An 18,429-nucleotide genomic window follows, 5' to 3' on the forward strand; every position below is an offset into this window, starting at 1 on the left:
TGGGCAGTGGTGCTGCTGTCTACCCAGGGGCTGAATTACAATGCTGGAGTCATGCTTGACTTTCCCCAGCTTTGTGAATCTGATCAGTCCATAAGCCCTCTCAGTTCTCTATAGAGTAGTCTACCCTCTCTCTCCTAGATGGGCAGCTGTTTCTCCACACAACAGGCCTCCTATGAATTAAAAGAAAAAATAAAAAAAGATAAATCAGAGGCTAGAGAGATGGCCCAGGAGTTAAGAGCACTGGCTGCTCTTCCAGAGGACACAGGTTCAATTCCCAGCACTGCCATAGCAGCTCACAACTGTCTCTAACTCCAGCTCTGGGGGTGGGTGTCTGACGCCCTCTTCTGGCCTCCATGGGCATTGCATGCATGTGGTACACAAACATACATGCATGCAAAAATACTCCTCATACACATGAAATCAAATAAAATCTTTTTAAATGTATATCAGATCTTAGTGAGTCTCCTTCACAAAACATGTTCCTAAACATTTAGGCTAAAATCTTTTCTGTGGTCTAAAACCCTCCTCACTGTCTAGAGCCTGCCTGCCTCTCCACCTTCATCTTCCCCTGACTTAGGTATTCCACATCTGTAAAGTGGGCATAGTAACAATAGTTAGAATCCCTGACTTTCCACTTGCTCCAGGGGCAGAAAGTGGCCGCCATCCACTGAGGCAGAGCAAGTCCTCCAGCCAGCATGCGCTCTTACGCACTAGTCCAACACCTGGCTCTCGCGGGTGTTCGAGCCGAGAAAGACAAGCACAGACTCCCTGAGGGGACCAGGGTTGCTGAAGGAGTTAAAGGGCTTCTTCTCCGAACCCCGGCCCTCCCTCTCCTGTGTCCACTTTATGAGCTTAATGAGAAACCCAGGCACTTCGCAAGAGACTGTACAAATAACTTCTGGGGCTTTGCTAACTTACTCAGCAGCAAGAGACCTGAGGCTGCCAGTGCTTCGGGGAAGATAAGTGGAAAGAGGTGGTTTTTACAGCGTTGGGCAGACAGGACTTTGTGGAGCTGAGTGTGAGCTCCTCCCGTCCAGCAGAACTGAAAAAGCCCGCTTAGGCTCCTCAGCCCCTCTTCAAGATATTTGATTAGGAATTTGGGGGCGGGCCCTGGCCTGGCACAGACTCGCACACTCTCCGTAGGCACTCACTCCTCTCTCTCTCTCTCTCTCTCTCTCTCTCTTCCTCTCTCTCACATTCTCCAACCCAAGGAGGCCAGACAGAAGGACCGGGTCACTCTGAACGGTTCAACCCGAGGTAAGTGTGGTCATATTACGTTACATTTTGTTCCTTGTAATTCTATGAGAAGAAATAGGGCTGGGGAGACAGTAGGCAAAGATAGGTTATTCCTCCCACCTGGTTCATGACACCCAGGGATGCCGAGGAGAGGCAGCGGCAGGGGGCATGAGCTCCAGCATGTTGCCTGTCTCCTAACAGCTCCCTGTGGGTGTTAGGGACCTCCATTTCACAGATATGAAAACATGGTGGAAATTGCAAGAGCCTCTCTCCTGCTACCCATGAATCCCAATGTGCTTGGGGCTCAGGGCACTTTGGAAGGTAGTCTTGGAATGTCCCAGATATCTCTTAGAGAGGGGCATGGTACCCAAATGTTAGGGGGTTAGTTTTGTGCAGTATGTGTGTTGTTGGGATGATGGGGGAGAATAAAGAATTGACCGTGTCCAGGGAGCCATGGATGGGATAGTCTCCCACTCAGCCTAGGAGAAGGTTTTTAGTTTAACTTCAGCTCTGATAGGAGAGAATTTCCCTAGAGTAAAGAAAAGAGATAGCATAGTAGCTCTTGAACCAGGATCTCCAAGTCTGAGAGAAGCACTCCTGGGGTCCTCACACTGGACAGAAGGTCTCTAGCACAGGAAACACTTTAAGGGGATGCAACCCTGAAGCAACATTCTAGATCTGGTGGGGCAAGGACAGACCTGCACCGCTACCAAGACCTTCCAGCAGCCATACCTCTGAAGAGAGGCCACTGTGGCTGGGCGTGGAGCCCCCTGGAAAGCTGAGTCTTGAAGAAGAAGGTAGCTCCCTTCTGCCAAAGTGCCTACTCTGGAAGAGGGAGAGATGGAGACAGAGGCATAGTGTGCCAGCCCTTTCTAAACAGCCACCTTGGTCGGTCCTGCAGCAGCCCAGAGCTGTGCATGGAAAAAATGCTCTCTTGGCAGTGGGCCGCTTCATCCGTCTTCTCTCCTGGCCTGAGTCGGGGACCAGCCAGCATCCTAGGCAGTGGGCAGTTGAGTCTGCTCCTCACAAACACTGTGGCTCTTTGTTCAAGGGCAGTGGCTGCCCAAGGATGAGCCAGGATGCCCATTCCAGTCATCCAGGAGATGGAGGGTTGAAAAGACTTAATGGAACTGTGTTCAGGGAACAGAGGGGTCTGGCAGGGAGGGTGCCCAGAAATTGAGGAGTTGGGGTGTCATAGTCAGGGGTCCTCTCATCAGTTCATAGAGAATCTTTTGGTTCCTCTCCTGTCCTGTCCACATTGCCAACCCCAGCATGGCCCAACAGTGAGAGCACTACAGGAGACTCTCTTGGGCCAAGAGAGGTTCCAAGCAATCTCTGTCCTTTCTGAGAGGTCCCCCTGCTCACAGGGACTACTCAGTGCCCTTGTCATAGGAACCTGGGGTAGGGTCCCCAGGCCAGATATGACACCCCGGTCTCCCATCTTCTCCACCTCCAGGCTCTCTCCTGGAGGCCCCTGTGTGCCTTGTTCTTGTCTTGCTGTCTTGGTGACAGGCTCCCCGGAGCGTGGGTGGTAAGTGAGCCTGGAAAGACAAGTGACATCAGCTGCAGGAGGGAGCTCAGAAGAGGAGAAAGGATGCACCAGGCGCAGTGGGGCACGCCTTTAACCCCAGCCCTGGGGAGGCAGAGGCAGGCAGATTTCTGGAAGTTCCAGGCCAGCCTGCTCTACAGAGTGAGTTCCAGGACAGCCAGGGCAGACAGACTCGTGTCCCCCACCCCCCACCCCCCCCAAAAAAAAAAGAAAAAGAAAGGGGGATACTAAATCCCACTTCCAATCCTGGCTATGCTTCCATTTCTATCCAAATCTCAGTGCCCCTAATCCATTTCAGTTGCCTCTCGTGTAGCTATTGCAATCCCCATGGCGGATGAGAGTAGTATTAAGTCCTTCCGTCTTGAGGACCCCAGGAAAGAAAAGCAGACACAGTACCGTCAGCCCAGAAGACACTCACTAAAGCCATGCTGGGTTCCCAGTCTGGAAAGTCTGCAAGTCTGAGTACACACGCAGCCGCAAGCTGCTAACCCGTGCGTTTTCTCACCCAGACGACTCACAGACGATGGCGCTTTGGAGAATAGCCCAGACCTTGTGGTGGCCACAGGGGAACCACACCCTCCCACACACTCAGGACCAGAAACCCCCAGGCTGCCCGAGAGACCAGAAAATCTTCCAGAAGTAGCTCAGCTATTCCCTTTCCACACCTCAGTCAATTCTGGAGGCCTCCTGGATACGGAAAGAACCAGGAGACTCGTGTGCTTGGACTCTCAGAAATATTTCCCTGGGAGACCAAACTAGGCGGGAATTCAGACCTCAAAAGTATCCCACTGTTACTGGTACAGGAAGGTATACAACTTGGGGGAGGGGATGCTGTGGACTTCTCGGTTTCAACAACAGAACCTTAGGATGCTAAAGGACGTGAAGGACCTGCCCTTCCCTAAGCTGTAGCCCCGCCCCTTCCCAAAACTAGCCCCACGCCTCTCACGTTCCTTCCTAACCTCAGACTCTTCCTTGCTGCCTGAGCAGAAGTGAGGGCGCTGACCTTTCCCAGACACCCAGGCCCAGCTCCCTGGGTGTGTAGAGCCGGTAGGAGGAGGCATCTGGGAGGGAAAGCGCAGCTCCCGTGCTTGACTGCACCGTCACGGCGGAGGAGTCACCTGCACAGCTCAGAGCCTATGGCCGCCCTGAGCTGCCCATCTGCCCTCCGGCACCTCTGCTCATGCCCGCACTTGCTCTGTTCTCTCCCTTTCTACAGAGACAAAATGCAGTGGGCCTCCATCCTACTGCTGGCAGGGCTCTGCTCACTTACCCAGGGCCAGTATGACGAAGACTCTCACTGGTGGATCCAATACCTCCGAAACCAGCAGTCCACCTACTACGATCCCTATGACCCTTACCCCTACGAGCCCTCTGAGCCTTACCCCTACGGAGTGGAGGAAGGCCCCGCCTATGCCTACGGTGCACATCCTCCTCCAGAGCCCCGTGACTGTCCCCAAGAATGCGACTGCCCACCCAACTTCCCCACAGCCATGTACTGTGACAACCGCAACCTCAAGTACCTGCCCTTTGTGCCCTCCCGTATGAAGTATGTCTACTTCCAGAACAACCAGATCTCCGCCATCCAGGAAGGTGTCTTTGACAATGCCACTGGGCTGCTCTGGATTGCTCTCCATGGCAACCAGATTACCAGTGACAAGGTAGGCAGGAAGGTCTTCTCCAAGCTGAGGCAACTGGAGAGGCTGTACCTAGACCACAACAACCTGACCCGGATGCCCGGCCCGCTGCCTCGATCCCTGAGAGAGCTCCACCTGGACCACAACCAGATCTCGCGGGTCCCCAACAACGCTCTAGAGGGCCTGGAGAACCTCACAGCATTGTACCTCCACCACAACGAGATCCAGGAAGTGGGAAGTTCCATGAGGGGGCTCCGGTCCCTGATCCTTCTAGATCTGAGTTACAACCACCTCCGAAGGGTGCCGGATGGTCTGCCCTCCGCCCTGGAGCAGCTGTACCTAGAACACAACAACGTCTACACTGTCCCTGACAGCTACTTCCGGGGGTCACCCAAGCTGTTGTACGTTCGGCTGTCTCACAACAGCCTCACCAACAACGGCCTGGCTACCAACACCTTCAACTCCAGCAGCATTCTCGAGCTCGACTTGTCCTACAACCAGCTACAGAAGATCCCTCCTGTCAGCACCAACCTGGAGAACCTCTACCTCCAAGGCAACAGGATCAATGGTGAGATCCGGGGAAGGGAGGGGGCTCCCCGAGTACTAATGGGAATACAACAACAAAGTAACCACAGGGAGCCAAACCGTCAATCAAAACTCTCACCACCAAAAACCCTGTAGTGCAGACAGGCTCACACTGGTCCTCCAGCAGAGGAAAGAGAGGCACTAGAAAGCTGGTTGGCGCCAAAGGCCACTCTTAGGAGGAGCAAGCTTCAGTCTAAAGCTTTCCAGGTGAGCGCAAGGGGCTGTGGGGAGGCAGGATGGAAACAATCCGCACAGGGAATTGTCAGGAAGAACTGGTCACTTAACAAGTCCCCTGTGGGGGACAGCCAGGGACTCATGTTTGAAAGGAATGGGTCGTATGTTAGGAGCAGTGAGAGGTGAGTTTAGAGAGGCTCTAGACTAGTGCTTCTCAACCTGTGGGTCGCAACCCCTTTGGCGGTCCAATGACCCCTTCACAGGGGTCGCCCAAGACCATTGGAAAACACAGATATTTACATTACATTCTTAACAGTAGCAAAATTACAGTTATGAAGCAGCAATGAAAATAAGTTTATGGTGGGGGGGGGTCACCCCAACATGAGGAATTGTATTGAAGGGTCTCAGCATTAGGAAGGTTAAGAATCACTGTTCTAGAGGGATATTAAAGGAAAAGACACTTTGTTACCTTCTGGGGTCTGCCTTAGGAGGAGGTTGGACTAAAAAGCCGAGATCTCTGAGCATCCTTATTCTCACCAGCGGACGCAACCTCTCTGTTGCCTCTGGTAATCCTGCCTGCACAGCCTTGTCTCCTGGTTTGAGTGTTTGTTTTCTAAACCTACCAGTTGATGGACAAAAACGGGCAGCTTCCCAGAACTGAAAGTGGGACTTGCCGGTTGTCGCTGGAGTCCAAGGAGCCCCTGGTGGCAGGGCAAATGTCCTCCCTGAGACAACGTGAGCCTGGCCATGCAGAAGCCTTCGGGGTGGAGCACAGGACTGTCCGTGTTTTGTAAGAATTTCCCTGCATAGGCAGGACCACCTCTCTGAGGCTGAGAGCTAAAAGATGAATTTCTGTGCCTAGTGGCCTTTCAGCCTCTTCTGGTTAGGACCTCATGTTCAGAACACGCTTGCATTACCCAGGTGGCTTCTGATGTCTTTATCTCAGCTGGAAGGGACTGAGCCAGCATTTAGCCCCTCCCCCTGCAGCCCAGCGTTCTGCTCTGGAGAAGGGAGGCCTGTAAGTGACCATGCAGAGGACCTTGAAGTTCTTTTGGCCTGCTGAGAAGGAATGAGCCGTCAAAGCACAGGAGAGACCCAGCCCTGGCCTCTCCCCACTCCCTCTCTCCTCTCAGGAGGGCAGATCAGTCATTGAGCAAGATGTTAACAGCCAGACAGCCTTTCTCAGAGGGACCAGGGGAGGTTGCGGTGGGCCTGTGAAGGGGAAAGGTGTCTGCCTGGTCCTTTCATTTGTACTTCAGGGCACCATTATGTGCACCCTAGCTTGGTTTTTACTTCAAGTCTCTCTCTCTTTGGGGAGGAACCTTGTGAGTCCCAAGGTGACGGCGGGAGTCATTTACACTCCCTTAAAGATGCCACACACCACCAGAGTGTGGCATTTTCTCACAGTTTTATGTCCCACCCTGCAGTCACCTACCACCTTCTCTGTATCCAGAAGAGCTGTCACAGAAGAAATGTCACACTATACACTGTACCTCATCCAAGTGTAACTCTGAACATGTGGCAGGAAGGCGCTCTGGGAAAGAGCACATGAGCTAATGCCTGACTATCCAATCAGAGAGAGGTGGCAAGGAGAGGCTGTCACAGCCTCTTGTCACCCTTCTGTCTTTATGCAGACATATCCAGTCAGATACAAGGTGATCCCTCTCCCAAAGGCTAATCCAAAAGTAAAGTGTTCAGTGAGTTGTCCCGAGGCCCTGCAAGGAAGCTCTCTGTTCAAACCCCTAGAAAATGTCAGTATCTACCCCAGCTCCCTATGTGCCCAGTTTGGGTCTAATCCCTTCCTTCCCTATCCTGGTTATTATTTAGTCTCTCTCCCAGCTTCTTCTTAATAAGCAGAGTAACCCCCATGCCGTATCACTCCTGGGTTGTAAATAGTGTGTGCAAAGCGCATGATCCAGAGGAGCGGGCACACGGCTTCGCAATGAACCCAGGGTAGCACGCTGTCAGCTTGTCTTCTCATTGCCATTTTAGAGTGGACAGGTACAGGATGGGTACTTGTTTTCCGAATTTCCAGGATGGAGACGTGAGGCATAATGAAAGAAAAACCACCTCCCCAGCTCACCCAGCCTAGGGAAGCGGTGACCTGGGGATGCCTGCCCTTTGTCAGAGGTCCCAAAGGCAGGCTTTTCTGACTGAGAACAAGGAACAACCCGTCTGGTTCCCTAGTTTGCTCGCCACACACACTGAGGAAACCAGGAAAGAGATCTTCCAGCACTGGGAGCCCAAGACCATGTTGGGGTTAAGGTGTGATAAGAGCATTTATGAGGGGGAGCTAACAGAACAGGAGCTCCAGGCCTGTGAGCAAATAGCTAGGCAGCCACCCCCCCCACACCACCCATGCTTCCTTCCAATGCCTCTCTCAGTTTTTCCAACCTAGCAGAGAGAGAGAGAGGAGACAGAGCCATGGAATGTTATTCAGAAGCTGTGGGGTCCAGTGGAGCAGGGCAGGACTGGAATTTGGAAAGACTTATGTCAGTATTTAATCTGGGCTGGAAAAATGTCTGCCAGGGCCTCCTCACAGAAGCCCTGACCTACTGTGGGCTTGAGGAAGGTAGTCGGGGGGTGGGGGGCTCTCAGAACCCCGTGATTATCTGATCTAAATGCTATGTCTAGTTGCTCACAGATATGACCCACATTTGTGTGCCCACAACTGGGAACTTGGATTTTTAGCAGTCTGCAGGTCCAGGTTGGGACTTTTATCTCAGTCCCAAATAGAATTGGAAGTGATAAAGAAGCTCAGCCACCACATTCTCCCTAGGTCCACTCCCACCCCAACCCTACACAGATAACCGACCCAACCCCCCTCTAGACTATACCCACTAAATCTATTCCCGAGGACCGGAGGGAAAACACCAAGAAGCATTCCAGATCTTCCACTCCTCCTCAAAGGCACCCACTATTTCCCAGCACCCCACTCTTCCCAGAACCTAATTGTTCTCCAGGTCTGAATTCCGTGTCTGTCTGCAGGGCCAAGTGATTTTGCCAAAGCACCCCAGCCTGTCTTGGTCAGCTCTTCATGGAGATTAAAAACTGATGGTGTTCATTCAAGACCAGACTCCTCCTCAGCCTCAGCCTTCCGCTCCCTCTTCCTTGGGAATCTTCATTTTCACACTGACTACCTCCCCGGGGGAACCCCCTCCCCGTTGTCTCTAAAAAGTGGGTTAGCTCCTCCCAGCTCCTTTCTGACCACAGTTCCAGACACCTTTGCAAGATGCGGGAAGTCTCTGGTGTGACAAAGCCAGCCCCGCTCTGCACCTGGGGTGCAGTTGCCAGCATTATATGATGTTCGCTCCAGACGCCACTGGCACCTCATTCCAAACCAGTTCACAGAGCATGACAAGAGTGGCCTCGTGGGGACCCAAGTGGAAGGCGGCCCTGGCAGGCTTCATGGCTTCCAGTGAGGACTTTGCCGTCTCTTTTGGAGTTTTAAGTGGGATCTTGATTTTTTTTTTCCTTTCAAGTCACTGACAGTAGACTGGAGACAGGTGGTTGACTCTGGTTGACTCATCCCAGAGGACAACAGACACAGCTGTGGGCGGCTTTATGTTGTGACAGAGCAGAACTGTGATGTCTGTTTCATGGCTTAGGGGTTCCTCCACAAGAGTCCTCAGAGACTTCGGAGAGGAAAAGGCAGCAAGGTCCTGAGGGGATGGCTCTGCCTCCACCCCAAGTCCAGAGTTCAGACCCCCAGAACCTACGAGGTCTGGTGGAAAGGACACCCAAGGACATTCAGGGCCCATAGAACCAAGTGTGGGTGGAAGGGGAAAGTTGGGGGCTGGGCTCCAGGAGCGCGAACAGCGCCCCGGTGGCGCTAACAGTCCACCTGTGAGTCTAGCCTCAAAAGACAGATGATCCTCAACGCAAGACAGCTAGCTACCTACCGAGAGTAGACACACCAGCGAGCTCTGGGTGTGATTAAATAACCTTACCTCAGTGAAATAGGCAGTTGATGAGGATTCCTGACAGTTGCCCTGGGCCTCCATATACTTACACACAGATGTGCACACATATACAGGTGTTTCACATACATGTAAACATGATACACACACATGCACGTAAAACACACACACACACACGAAATTGGAAAAGGAAAAATAATAAAAGAGGCAGACTACAAGGTTGCTACGGGCTGCAGGAATATATATATATTATAAGAACTCAGCTGGTTATGGCAAAATCACTACCTGGAGGGATCAAGGAATTACTTCAGAGGAAGCCAAATTCCAAGGAGCTTTTGGTGTTATTTGGCTTGTTATATATTAGCTGTATTCTTTTATGAAAATCATGTGTGCCTTCATAGTTTTCCCAATTGATTTTTCCCTAAGAATTGCTAACAGTGTGGACTGATCACTCTCTGGACATACATTCGAGGTATTTAGAGAACAGCCCCAGGAAAGGCTTCCTTCCCCCCAGCCCATCCGTTTCTCCCCTTTCAGCACTGAAATCAGATATCTCCCTTAGCCACTTTCAAAGACTAACAGAAATAACAGTCCAGACCACCACATGCTAGTCTCCTGATTTAAGGTAAATTCCACAAGGAGACACTGCCTAGGTCAGGTGGACCTTAAGTAAAAGCTTTACACAATTTAGCTTGGATCCTCCTTTCTTACGGCCTTACTAACTTTACAGACCCCTAACTCCTTACCTAACCACATCTCGGAATGTAGACTGAGCACATAGATCCCCTTTTTCATGGACTAACCGGTCGTTAGCACTCACAAGGTGAGGTGGTACATGCCTGTAATTCCCACACTCAGCATGTGGAGACAGGAGCATCTGGAGTTCAAGGCTATGCTTAGCTACAGAGTAAGTTTGAGGCTGATCTGGACTATATGAGATCCTGTCCCCCAAAGTAAAAAAAAAAAAGCCTATGTAATCATATGCAAGAGGCGGGGAATCATTTATTTAATTTTGTTTTATTTAGTATGTTTTTTGAGACAGGGTTTTTCTATGTAGCCCTAGCTGTCCTGGAACTCACTGTGTAGTTCAGGTTGGCCTTGAACTCACAGAGATCTGTTTGCCTCTGCCTCCCTAGTCCTAAGCTAAAAGACTTGTGACATCATGCTTGGCCGTTTATTTGACTTTGGAGCCCTGTGGCAACGCTGCGTTTTCCAGCCTGCCTTCTCCTTCCAGCCTCCTGAAGGCTCAGGCATACAGACACTCATCTCTAAAGCCAGGATTTCTCGCTTTCACTTCCTACCACTTTATGTACCTGCAAAACGGCAGGAAATATTCAAGAACGGTGTCCCTGGGTTTCCGGAGCGTTCTCCTTGCAGAGTGCCATCAGCAAAGCCCTCCTCCCAGACGCAGCCCAACCTTCACAGCGGCGGTGGCGGCCACCTACCCTCTGCCGCCCCCTGCTGCCCGCATACAGGAAAAAAAAAAAAAAAAAAAAAAAAAAACAAGGCTTGGTGGGAACGACACCCAAGGATATTGGGAGGTCAATGGAGTAACATACATGTTGGGGTAGGGGAGAAGGAGACAGAGCTGCAGAAGCTGAAAACAGGACCGGCTGTGTTCCCAGTCCTCAACAGTGCCAATCCTCCTGACTCCAGGTCTAGCCCTGTCTCTTCCTCCCCACACCCCACCCCTGTCTTTATTCTTTATTTCAGCGGATTCAAAGGGGGCCCTCTAAGTCCATTTTGTATCTGACTCCTAAACTGCGCCTCTCCCACCCGCCCACCCTTCTTGTCCCGCCAGAGTTCTCCATCAGCAGCTTCTGCACGGTGGTGGACGTCATGAACTTCTCCAAGCTGCAGGTGCTACGCCTGGATGGGAACGAGATCAAGCGCAGTGCCATGCCCGTGGACGCGCCGCTCTGCCTGCGCCTCGCCAGCCTCATCGAGATCTGAGGGGCCTTGCTCTGGGCTCCGCGCTCCGGGCTCCCGGCGCACGCCCCGCCGCCACGCACCCCGCTGCATTCGGCTTGATGGTCTGGTTTGGCTTTTGCTGGACGGTCTGGGACAAGCAAGCATGTGACACAAGTCCACAGGTTCTTAGTCAGTCTCCTTCCAACGGGCAAAGTTAGGTGGGACCAGGGACCCTGCCAGATCCTGCAGAGGACAAAAGTGCTGAAGGACTAGCCATGGAGTCCAGCCCCCAAATTCTTACTAACACCCAACCTTCCCCAAGACCTGGTCTGGCAGAGCATAACCTTGCGTAGACAGTAGCATAGAACCATTTTCAGACAATCTGACTTCTGGGGCTGTACTGCTTCTGCAGTTACTCTGGGCTCCTATTCATTGCTCCTCAAAACATCCCTCTTGCCCAAGCACCTCCTCCTAGGCCCAACTGTCCACTCTGCCCTCTTTCACGGAGGCCTCTACAATGTCTTAGGCAGTCAGGAGACACAACCCCTAAGGCCAGTGGTAGCTGTTCAGCAACCTGTGGAGAGAGGCCACGCTATTGTCTGAGGTTAAAAGGATGCCTAAAAATCACCACTGCACCTCCCTAACCTCCCCTGTTTAAAGCCACCAAACTGAAGGTCATCAGCATAATGATGATGTCATGGCTTGATACCAAAGGGGACGACCAGATCTATAATGGAGGATCAGATTTCAGAGCGGGGAGGGTTCCACGGTTATCATCATATCTGTAATGTGGGTAAGGAAGGGTCACATCTCAGACTCGCAGACCTGAAGGGGCAGGCCCCTTCCCGGGTTTCATCTGACCCAACATGATCTGTGCAGCAGTGTGGTTTTCAAAACATGAGGAAGATCCTCTGCCCATCCTTCGATCCAAGTAGGAAGGTTTGGTACACAGATGGCAGAGGCAGACTCCACCAGCCTTGGACCCACATGCTAACCCAGACTAGGGGGTGATCACAATAACTGGTTTGTCCCTAAGGCCAGCGCTTAAGGCACTAGCTCTGCCGGAGATGCTCGCTGGGGTGCAGAAGCCGGGCCAAGTCTTGCCTCACTAGGCATGGATCCCTCTGCTTTCACTTGGTGGATCCACTCCTCATGCCCCAAGGTGCCTATGATTTGTAGCTTGGCTGACAGCAACCCTATCGTCTCCTTTCTAAAGGTGATGTCGTCTGGACACAACCCACAGGCTCTTCTAGACCCCACTGGGATGGAGCCATCTGGGCAGCCAGCAGCAAGGACCAGTGGAGGGATGTTAGCCTGAGTCAGGTCCCTGTCCAGACGCCTTACAGCCCTGACTCTGTGTGCAGTGGGAGCAAGCGTCTCTGCAAAGGGGCGGGGGTGGGGAGTGGGGGTGAGGGGGCGGGAGGATGCCTAGACTATGTCCTGAGCTCCAGAATCTCAAATCCACAAAAGCCAAACCAGCTTGTTTCAACCGGGGAGTGCGGCGTGTGTGCGGGGCAAGGCTGCCCCGCCCAGGGCTCTGGGGAAGCGCCTGCATGTGAACACCATCATGCCTCTATAAAGGGTCCTCAGCATGGGACAAGCATGAGCGGTGGCTAACCCGACTAATAAAGTTATTTTACAAGTGCATCTGCAAGGACGGAGTCATTGGCAGCAGCCCTCAGCGTCGCCTCGGGGTACCTAGTCAGACCGGCTTTGAACGGCGGCGTTAGCTCTTTCTTTTATAGTCTGCGTGGGCAAGTGTAGCCTACTACTTTTAAAAACTCAAATCAGCAAGTGTGTTATGTTATGAACTTTAATCTCACCATTTATACATCTGTTTGTCTTCCAAGAGAAAGAAAAACCGGGTTTGAGGGTTGGTTTTTTGTCTGTTTTGTTTCTGTTGTTGCCATTGTTTGCCCTTCCTCCCTCTCTGTCTCTCTCTCTGTCTCTCTCTCTCTGTCTCTCTCTCTGTCTCTCTCTGTCTCTCTGTCTCTGTCTCTGTCTCTCTCTGTCTCTGTCTCTCTGTCTCTCTCTCTGTCTCTGTCTCTCTGTCTGTCTCTGTCTCTCTGTCTCTGTCTCTCTGTCTCTGACTCTGTCTCTCTCTATCTTTCTCTCTCAATGTTTTTCTCCGTCCTCTCTTGCGGACACAGTTGTTCTGGACCTGGCTGAGCTGTGGTACAATTACCTTAATGGCTGCTGCCCTCTAGTGGCAGTTGCCCAAAACTGAGAGCCGCCAGACCTAGTAAAGCTTACTTGGTCCTGGAAGAACTAAGCCTGCACCACCTACCTACTCTCCGCTCCTCTCAGGGACTGTTTCCTGAAACCCTTCAGGTGCCAGATGCCAGGCTAAGCACTTACCATTGTCTTGAAGTAAGGAGGGTGGCTGTACTGTGCCTTTGCGGCAGGGAAGAGCGGAATCGTCTGAGGATGAATCTATGCCAAATTCTGACTGCCCCAGCTCCGTGTTTTGTGAAAGTGAACTGATGATGCCCTGGGGCGTGTTTTAAGGGGGATGTGAATGCCTTGCAAATCTGGCATAGAGGAGTGCCAGAGGAAGGGGGAGGAGATGAGACACTTATGGAGGGGTCTATCCAAACAACTGCCTTTCAGTTTTGACTCTTAGTGGCTCAGCTACCTCAACTGTATTAGTTGTTTTGGATTGTTGTAACAGACACCCGACATAAGCAACTTAAGGGGGCTTATCATGACTCTAGGCTTCACAGGGTCTCGCTCGCTCTACCACAGTAGGGGAAACTCAGTTCATGGCAGGGAGTTTGTGGCAAAGGGTTGCTCACAGCAGAGCAGGAAGCAGAGAGCAAAGCAGGAGGCAAGATCTGGATATAACGCTCAAAGGTCCGCTCCTAGTGACCTCCTAAAGGTTCCATAGCCTCCCAGTGTAGACCTACCAGCTGCAGAACATTGAAATGGGAGCCTGTGGAGGACATTCCAGATCCAAGCCATAGCGTCCCACCCCAACCTCCAAAGGATATGGGTATCTCATACTGCAAAATGTATTTTAACCCAACTTCAAAAGTTTTGGGTGTTTTGTTTATTTGTTTGTTTGTTTGTTTGTTTGTTTGTTTGTTTTGAGACAGCATTTCTCTTTATGTAGCCCTGGTTGCTCTGGCAATTGCTCTGAAGACCAGGCTGGTCTTGAACTCAGAGATCCACCTGCCTCTGCCTCCTGAGTACTGGGATTAAAGGCGTGTGCCACCACCGCCCAACTCCAACTTCAAAAGTCTTAACAATCCCAACACCTTTCAGAAGATGGAAGTTCAAAGACTCCTCTGAGATTCAAGGCAACCTTTTGGTCATGAGGGCCTATAAGTCAAAAGAATGCTACCTGTTCTTAGTCTGTAACAGAGGGGTAAGCATTCCTATTCCTAAAGGAAGAGTGGGGAGAAAGAGAGGGGAGCTGGAACTGAAGCAAAAAACAAAACCCAGCAGGGCAGATGTCAACTCCTGTAGCTCCATGTCCAGCATTTAAGACAGCATGACGTGACCTTCCAGTGGACTTTAGCCATAGCCCTGGCCATAAGCCCTTATAACATTTGTGCAGGGCCCTGAGGAACCTTCTGATTGTCTTAATACAAAGTGTGTGGCTTCTTCTGTTGTCCTTAACGCTTACGGTTTCTTCACCTGTAACTTTAAACAGATCCCTTTTATGGCCAAACTGTGCACTTCCTGCATCCTTCTGATCTTTTTATCCCCCCCATCCCGATTCTCACTGTAAACCTGTCCTGAAGCAGCCAGCAATGGCCATGTCACAGCCCGAATGCTATCTAGATATTACCTCCACCAAATTATCTATTACATTTCTATTTAGCCTCACTTAAAATTTCAGAACTTGGGAAATATATACATAAATTCTTTGCCGTAACGTAACACAAATGGCTTCTAGTCCAAATTCTTTGAGTCCTTGTTCACATTTAAAACCTCACGAGGAAAAAAAAAATCTCATGAGAGTTGAGCATGATGGTGCATGCCTTTGATCTCAGCACTTGGGAAAAAGAGGCAGGCGAATCTCTGTGAGTTTGAGGCCAGCCTGGTCTACAGAGTGAGTTCCAGGACGACCAGAGCTGTGTAGAGAGAGCCTGTCTCAAAAAAACAAAACAAACAAGCAAGCAAGCAAAAAGCCTCATGAGCCAGGCCTTCACTGTTCGCATTCTGTTGGACTCGGGTCTTTTGAATCCCATCAGAATCACCCACAAGCTGTTCTTACAGCCCTCTAGGGCTTCCCTAGTCCGCATCTCCAAACCTTCCAAACTCCGACTGCAAACCAGCTTGAAAGAACCATGGGGGCTGACTTAATCATCTCAGTGTCCCCACTTGCCTGACACCATTTTCAGGATTAGTTACCTTCCCTTGCTGCGGCAGTACCGGACAGAGTCGTCAAGGAAACAAAGGATGTATCGCGTCTGTGGATGGGAATGGCAGGAGCCGTTCACAACACAGCAGACCAAGGAGCAGAGTGCAGGGTAGGAACCTTCAATGGTCTGCCCTAAATGGCCTGCTTCCACCAGCTGGATGGTACCTCCTAAAGGCTCCACATGCCTCCCAGAATAGCACCCCCAGGTGGGGAAGGAGTAATTAAAGTCCATGGGGGACATTTCAGATTTAAACTATAATACCAACCAAGACAAGACAAGAGAAAAATGGAAACCCGCACAGCCCTGCGGCGAGGCTTCCCTCATTTCTAAATCTATTGCTTCACAGGGAACACAAGAAGGGTTGTCCCTCAGGCTCAGGCACCATGTTCCTTCCTGCTACTAGACGGTCAGGATGTACTCTGTCCTAGAGATCTGCCTTAGTTGTTTTTCTATCGCTGTGACAAGACACCATGGCCAAGACAGCTTGTAATTAAGGGCATTTAAGTGGGGTTAAAGTTCCAGAGGGGAGAGTCCAGGATGGTGGAGCAAGGAACAGCGGAGAGTACACATCTTGATTCACCAGCAGGAGGCAGAGAGAGCTAACTGGGAGTGGCACAAGTTTTTTGAAGCCTCAGAGCCCACCTCCAATGACACACCTCCTCTAACAAGGCCACACCTCCCAATCCTTCCCAAACAGTTCCACCAACTGGGGACCAAGTGTTTAAATCTATGAGCCTATGGGGGCCATTCTCATTCAAACCACCACAAGCCTTGACTTGTATTACCTCGCCTCATTTGCTCCTTCTTGTCAACTACACCACAGCTATTGCTGTTTTTACTATATACTACATATTGTTTTTACACTCAAGGAAACTGAGACACACAGACCGTGGGCCACCCAGCAGGGAAGCATGTCGGCCAGACCACGATGTTGACCACCCTCTCTTCAGCCTGACAGTGATGAGCCATTGTTTCTGCCATGCTTCCAGCAGAGTTGGGTACTTTAGTGGAGTATCCAGGGGGCTAAGGATAGAAAGGTCTGATGCAGGTGGAGAGAGACTATCTTTTTTTTTTTTTTTTTTTGAGAGAGAGAGAGAGACTACCTTACTCTTCAGAAGATGGATCTGAATCCATTCTGCTAACATTAATAGTTCCTTGTGAGTTTTCAGTTAAAATCCCCTCTTCATCGGTAAGTGGGGTCGGGGGAGCGTTCCCTACGATGGCATTGATTGGCTAACAACAAAAACCACAAACTGAGGATCAGACGTTACAAACTGAGAAAGAGCTGGGAAGATGATCACAGGTCTGTGAGAGGATGTCAAGAGTCTGCCTGAGATGCCAAGAGGTAGGAAGGAGAGCATTTAGAGTAATGAGGCAGGGTGCTAGGTAGGAGTCAGATCACCTACTGCCTTAATTCTCTTTCAGACTCAAGTACCCAGACACTTAACCACCGCCATACCAAGGGCAGCTGTAGATCGTCCCACTGTTGTGCCTTTGGCCACAAGGGGGCAGTATCTCATCTCACATGATCAGAGACTCCAGCGCCTTTCCAAGCTTTTGTGACTGCAGATTTATTTACCTTTATAGAAGGTCCAGTGTCAACCAGGGGCCTTTTGTGCTGGTGAGGGCAAGTGAAGCCCGTGGGCCTCTTCTCAGAATCTTTTTCTCTTTGTGTTTTTCTTTGTTTTGAAACAGTCTTGCTGTGCTAAGCAGACCAACCTTGAACTCCTGGCTTACACGATCCTCTTGCCTCACCGCCCTGAGTAGATGGCAGTACAGGGGTCACTTCCCAGCTTTTCCGAGTGTTGGCTTGACTGCCTGGTTCTTTGTGAATAGCATCGCACTATACAGTCCAGGATAGTTCACTAATTAAACACATTATTGTGATAACCAGCTACTAAAATATAAAACATAAAATTTAGACATAATGTATGTTTCTTTATTAATACAATTAACAAAATTCATTCAGCGGGGGGGGGGGGGGGCGCACGCCTTTAATCACAGCACTCGGGAGGCAGAGGCAGGTGGATATCTGTGAGTTCAAGGCGAGCCTGGTCTACAGAGCGAGTTCCAGGACAGGCTCCAAAGCTACATAAAGAAACCCTGTCTCGAAAAAAAGAAAAAAAAATTCATCCAGAGGTCTACTGACTACAGTTACTTCGAAGTATTGCTGGTGCAAAAGGCATGTTGAGGCATTTTCAATAACTGCAATGTAATATAGAAATATCTTTGATGTCAAGATATGGTAACACACGCCCTTAATCCGAGTACTCAGGAGATAGAGACGTGGATGACAGGAGCTCAAGGCTAGCCTCCGAGTTCAAGGCCAGCCTAGGCTCCAGGCAGTCCAGCCGCAAATTAAATCTAGGATTTCAGTGTGAACTGAAAGGAGCCTTGGGTGCCGCTGTTTGTTATTGTCACAAATGAAGGCAGCGCTCTATTTTGTTTAGCTATATGCCAAATGAAGATCTGCCTTCTAGTTCAAGCGCACAGACCATATCTAAGGGAAGTCAGGAAAAGCCAGGCAGAGATTCGGATCACAGAAGGAATGCAGGAAGAAAGCATGCATGGACTTGTCCTCTCTGTGGGCACACTCAATCACTTGACAAACTGGTGGTGTCTGCAGCCCCCGAGCCAGATAACAGGCCTGCAGCTGTTGAGTTAAGTCTATGAAAGAATCCTCATAAAGTTCTCAGGGTACTTGCTGTGGAGTTTGGAGGGGCTAAGATTCGTTTTGTCTTAACAATTTAAAAGATACTGATCATTCAGAAACTCACAAGGCAGTTTGATAAAAGTACCAAACAAAGTATGTGGATGAAAGGTTCTTTCTCATTCTTCCTCTTCCTCCCCCTCCTCCTCTCCTACTCCCCCTCTTCCCCCTCTCCCTTCCCCTCCTCCTCTTCTTCCATATGATGAGGGCTAGGGAGACCATGGAAGCAATAGAAAGGTCTGAGCCCTCTCCTTTATTTGCTGACTCAGCTCTGCAGACGCCACAGTTAAATGTCATCAGGAGACTCATGGTCCTGTGTGGACCTCAAACTTTCCCAGAA

General features: G+C 50.6%; 1 protein-coding gene across 1 annotated transcript; it reads left to right on the plus strand.

Moving 5' to 3' along the window:
* The first annotated feature begins 979 nt into the window (after positions 1 to 979).
* On the plus strand, positions 980 to 12,401 carry Fmod (fibromodulin). The gene is made up of 3 exons (XM_052736994.1): positions 980 to 1,257; positions 4,002 to 4,987; positions 10,900 to 12,401. Exons 2-3 carry the CDS (start codon positions 4,009 to 4,011, stop codon positions 11,049 to 11,051), a joined length of 1,131 nt encoding a protein of 376 aa, XP_052592954.1. The 5' UTR covers positions 980 to 1,257; positions 4,002 to 4,008; the 3' UTR covers positions 11,052 to 12,401.
* Positions 12,402 to 18,429: the final 6,028 nt, after the last annotated feature.

Source organism: Peromyscus californicus, unplaced genomic scaffold (assembly GCF_007827085.1).
Source record: "Peromyscus californicus insignis strain IS unplaced genomic scaffold, ASM782708v3 Scaffold_14__1_contigs__length_90479793_seg_2, whole genome shotgun sequence".
In the NCBI taxonomy this organism is placed as follows: Eukaryota; Metazoa; Chordata; class Mammalia; order Rodentia; family Cricetidae; genus Peromyscus; species Peromyscus californicus.

Excerpts from the sequence above, each read along its gene's own strand:
- Fmod (XM_052736994.1), top strand. The coding sequence starts at position 4,009 with ATGCAGTGGGCCTCCATCCTACTGCTGGCAGGGCTCTGCTCACTTACC. Across the intron at positions 4,988-10,899 it reads CCAAGGCAACAGGATCAATG|AGTTCTCCATCAGCAGCTTC; the intron begins GTGAGATCCGGG and ends TTGTCCCGCCAG.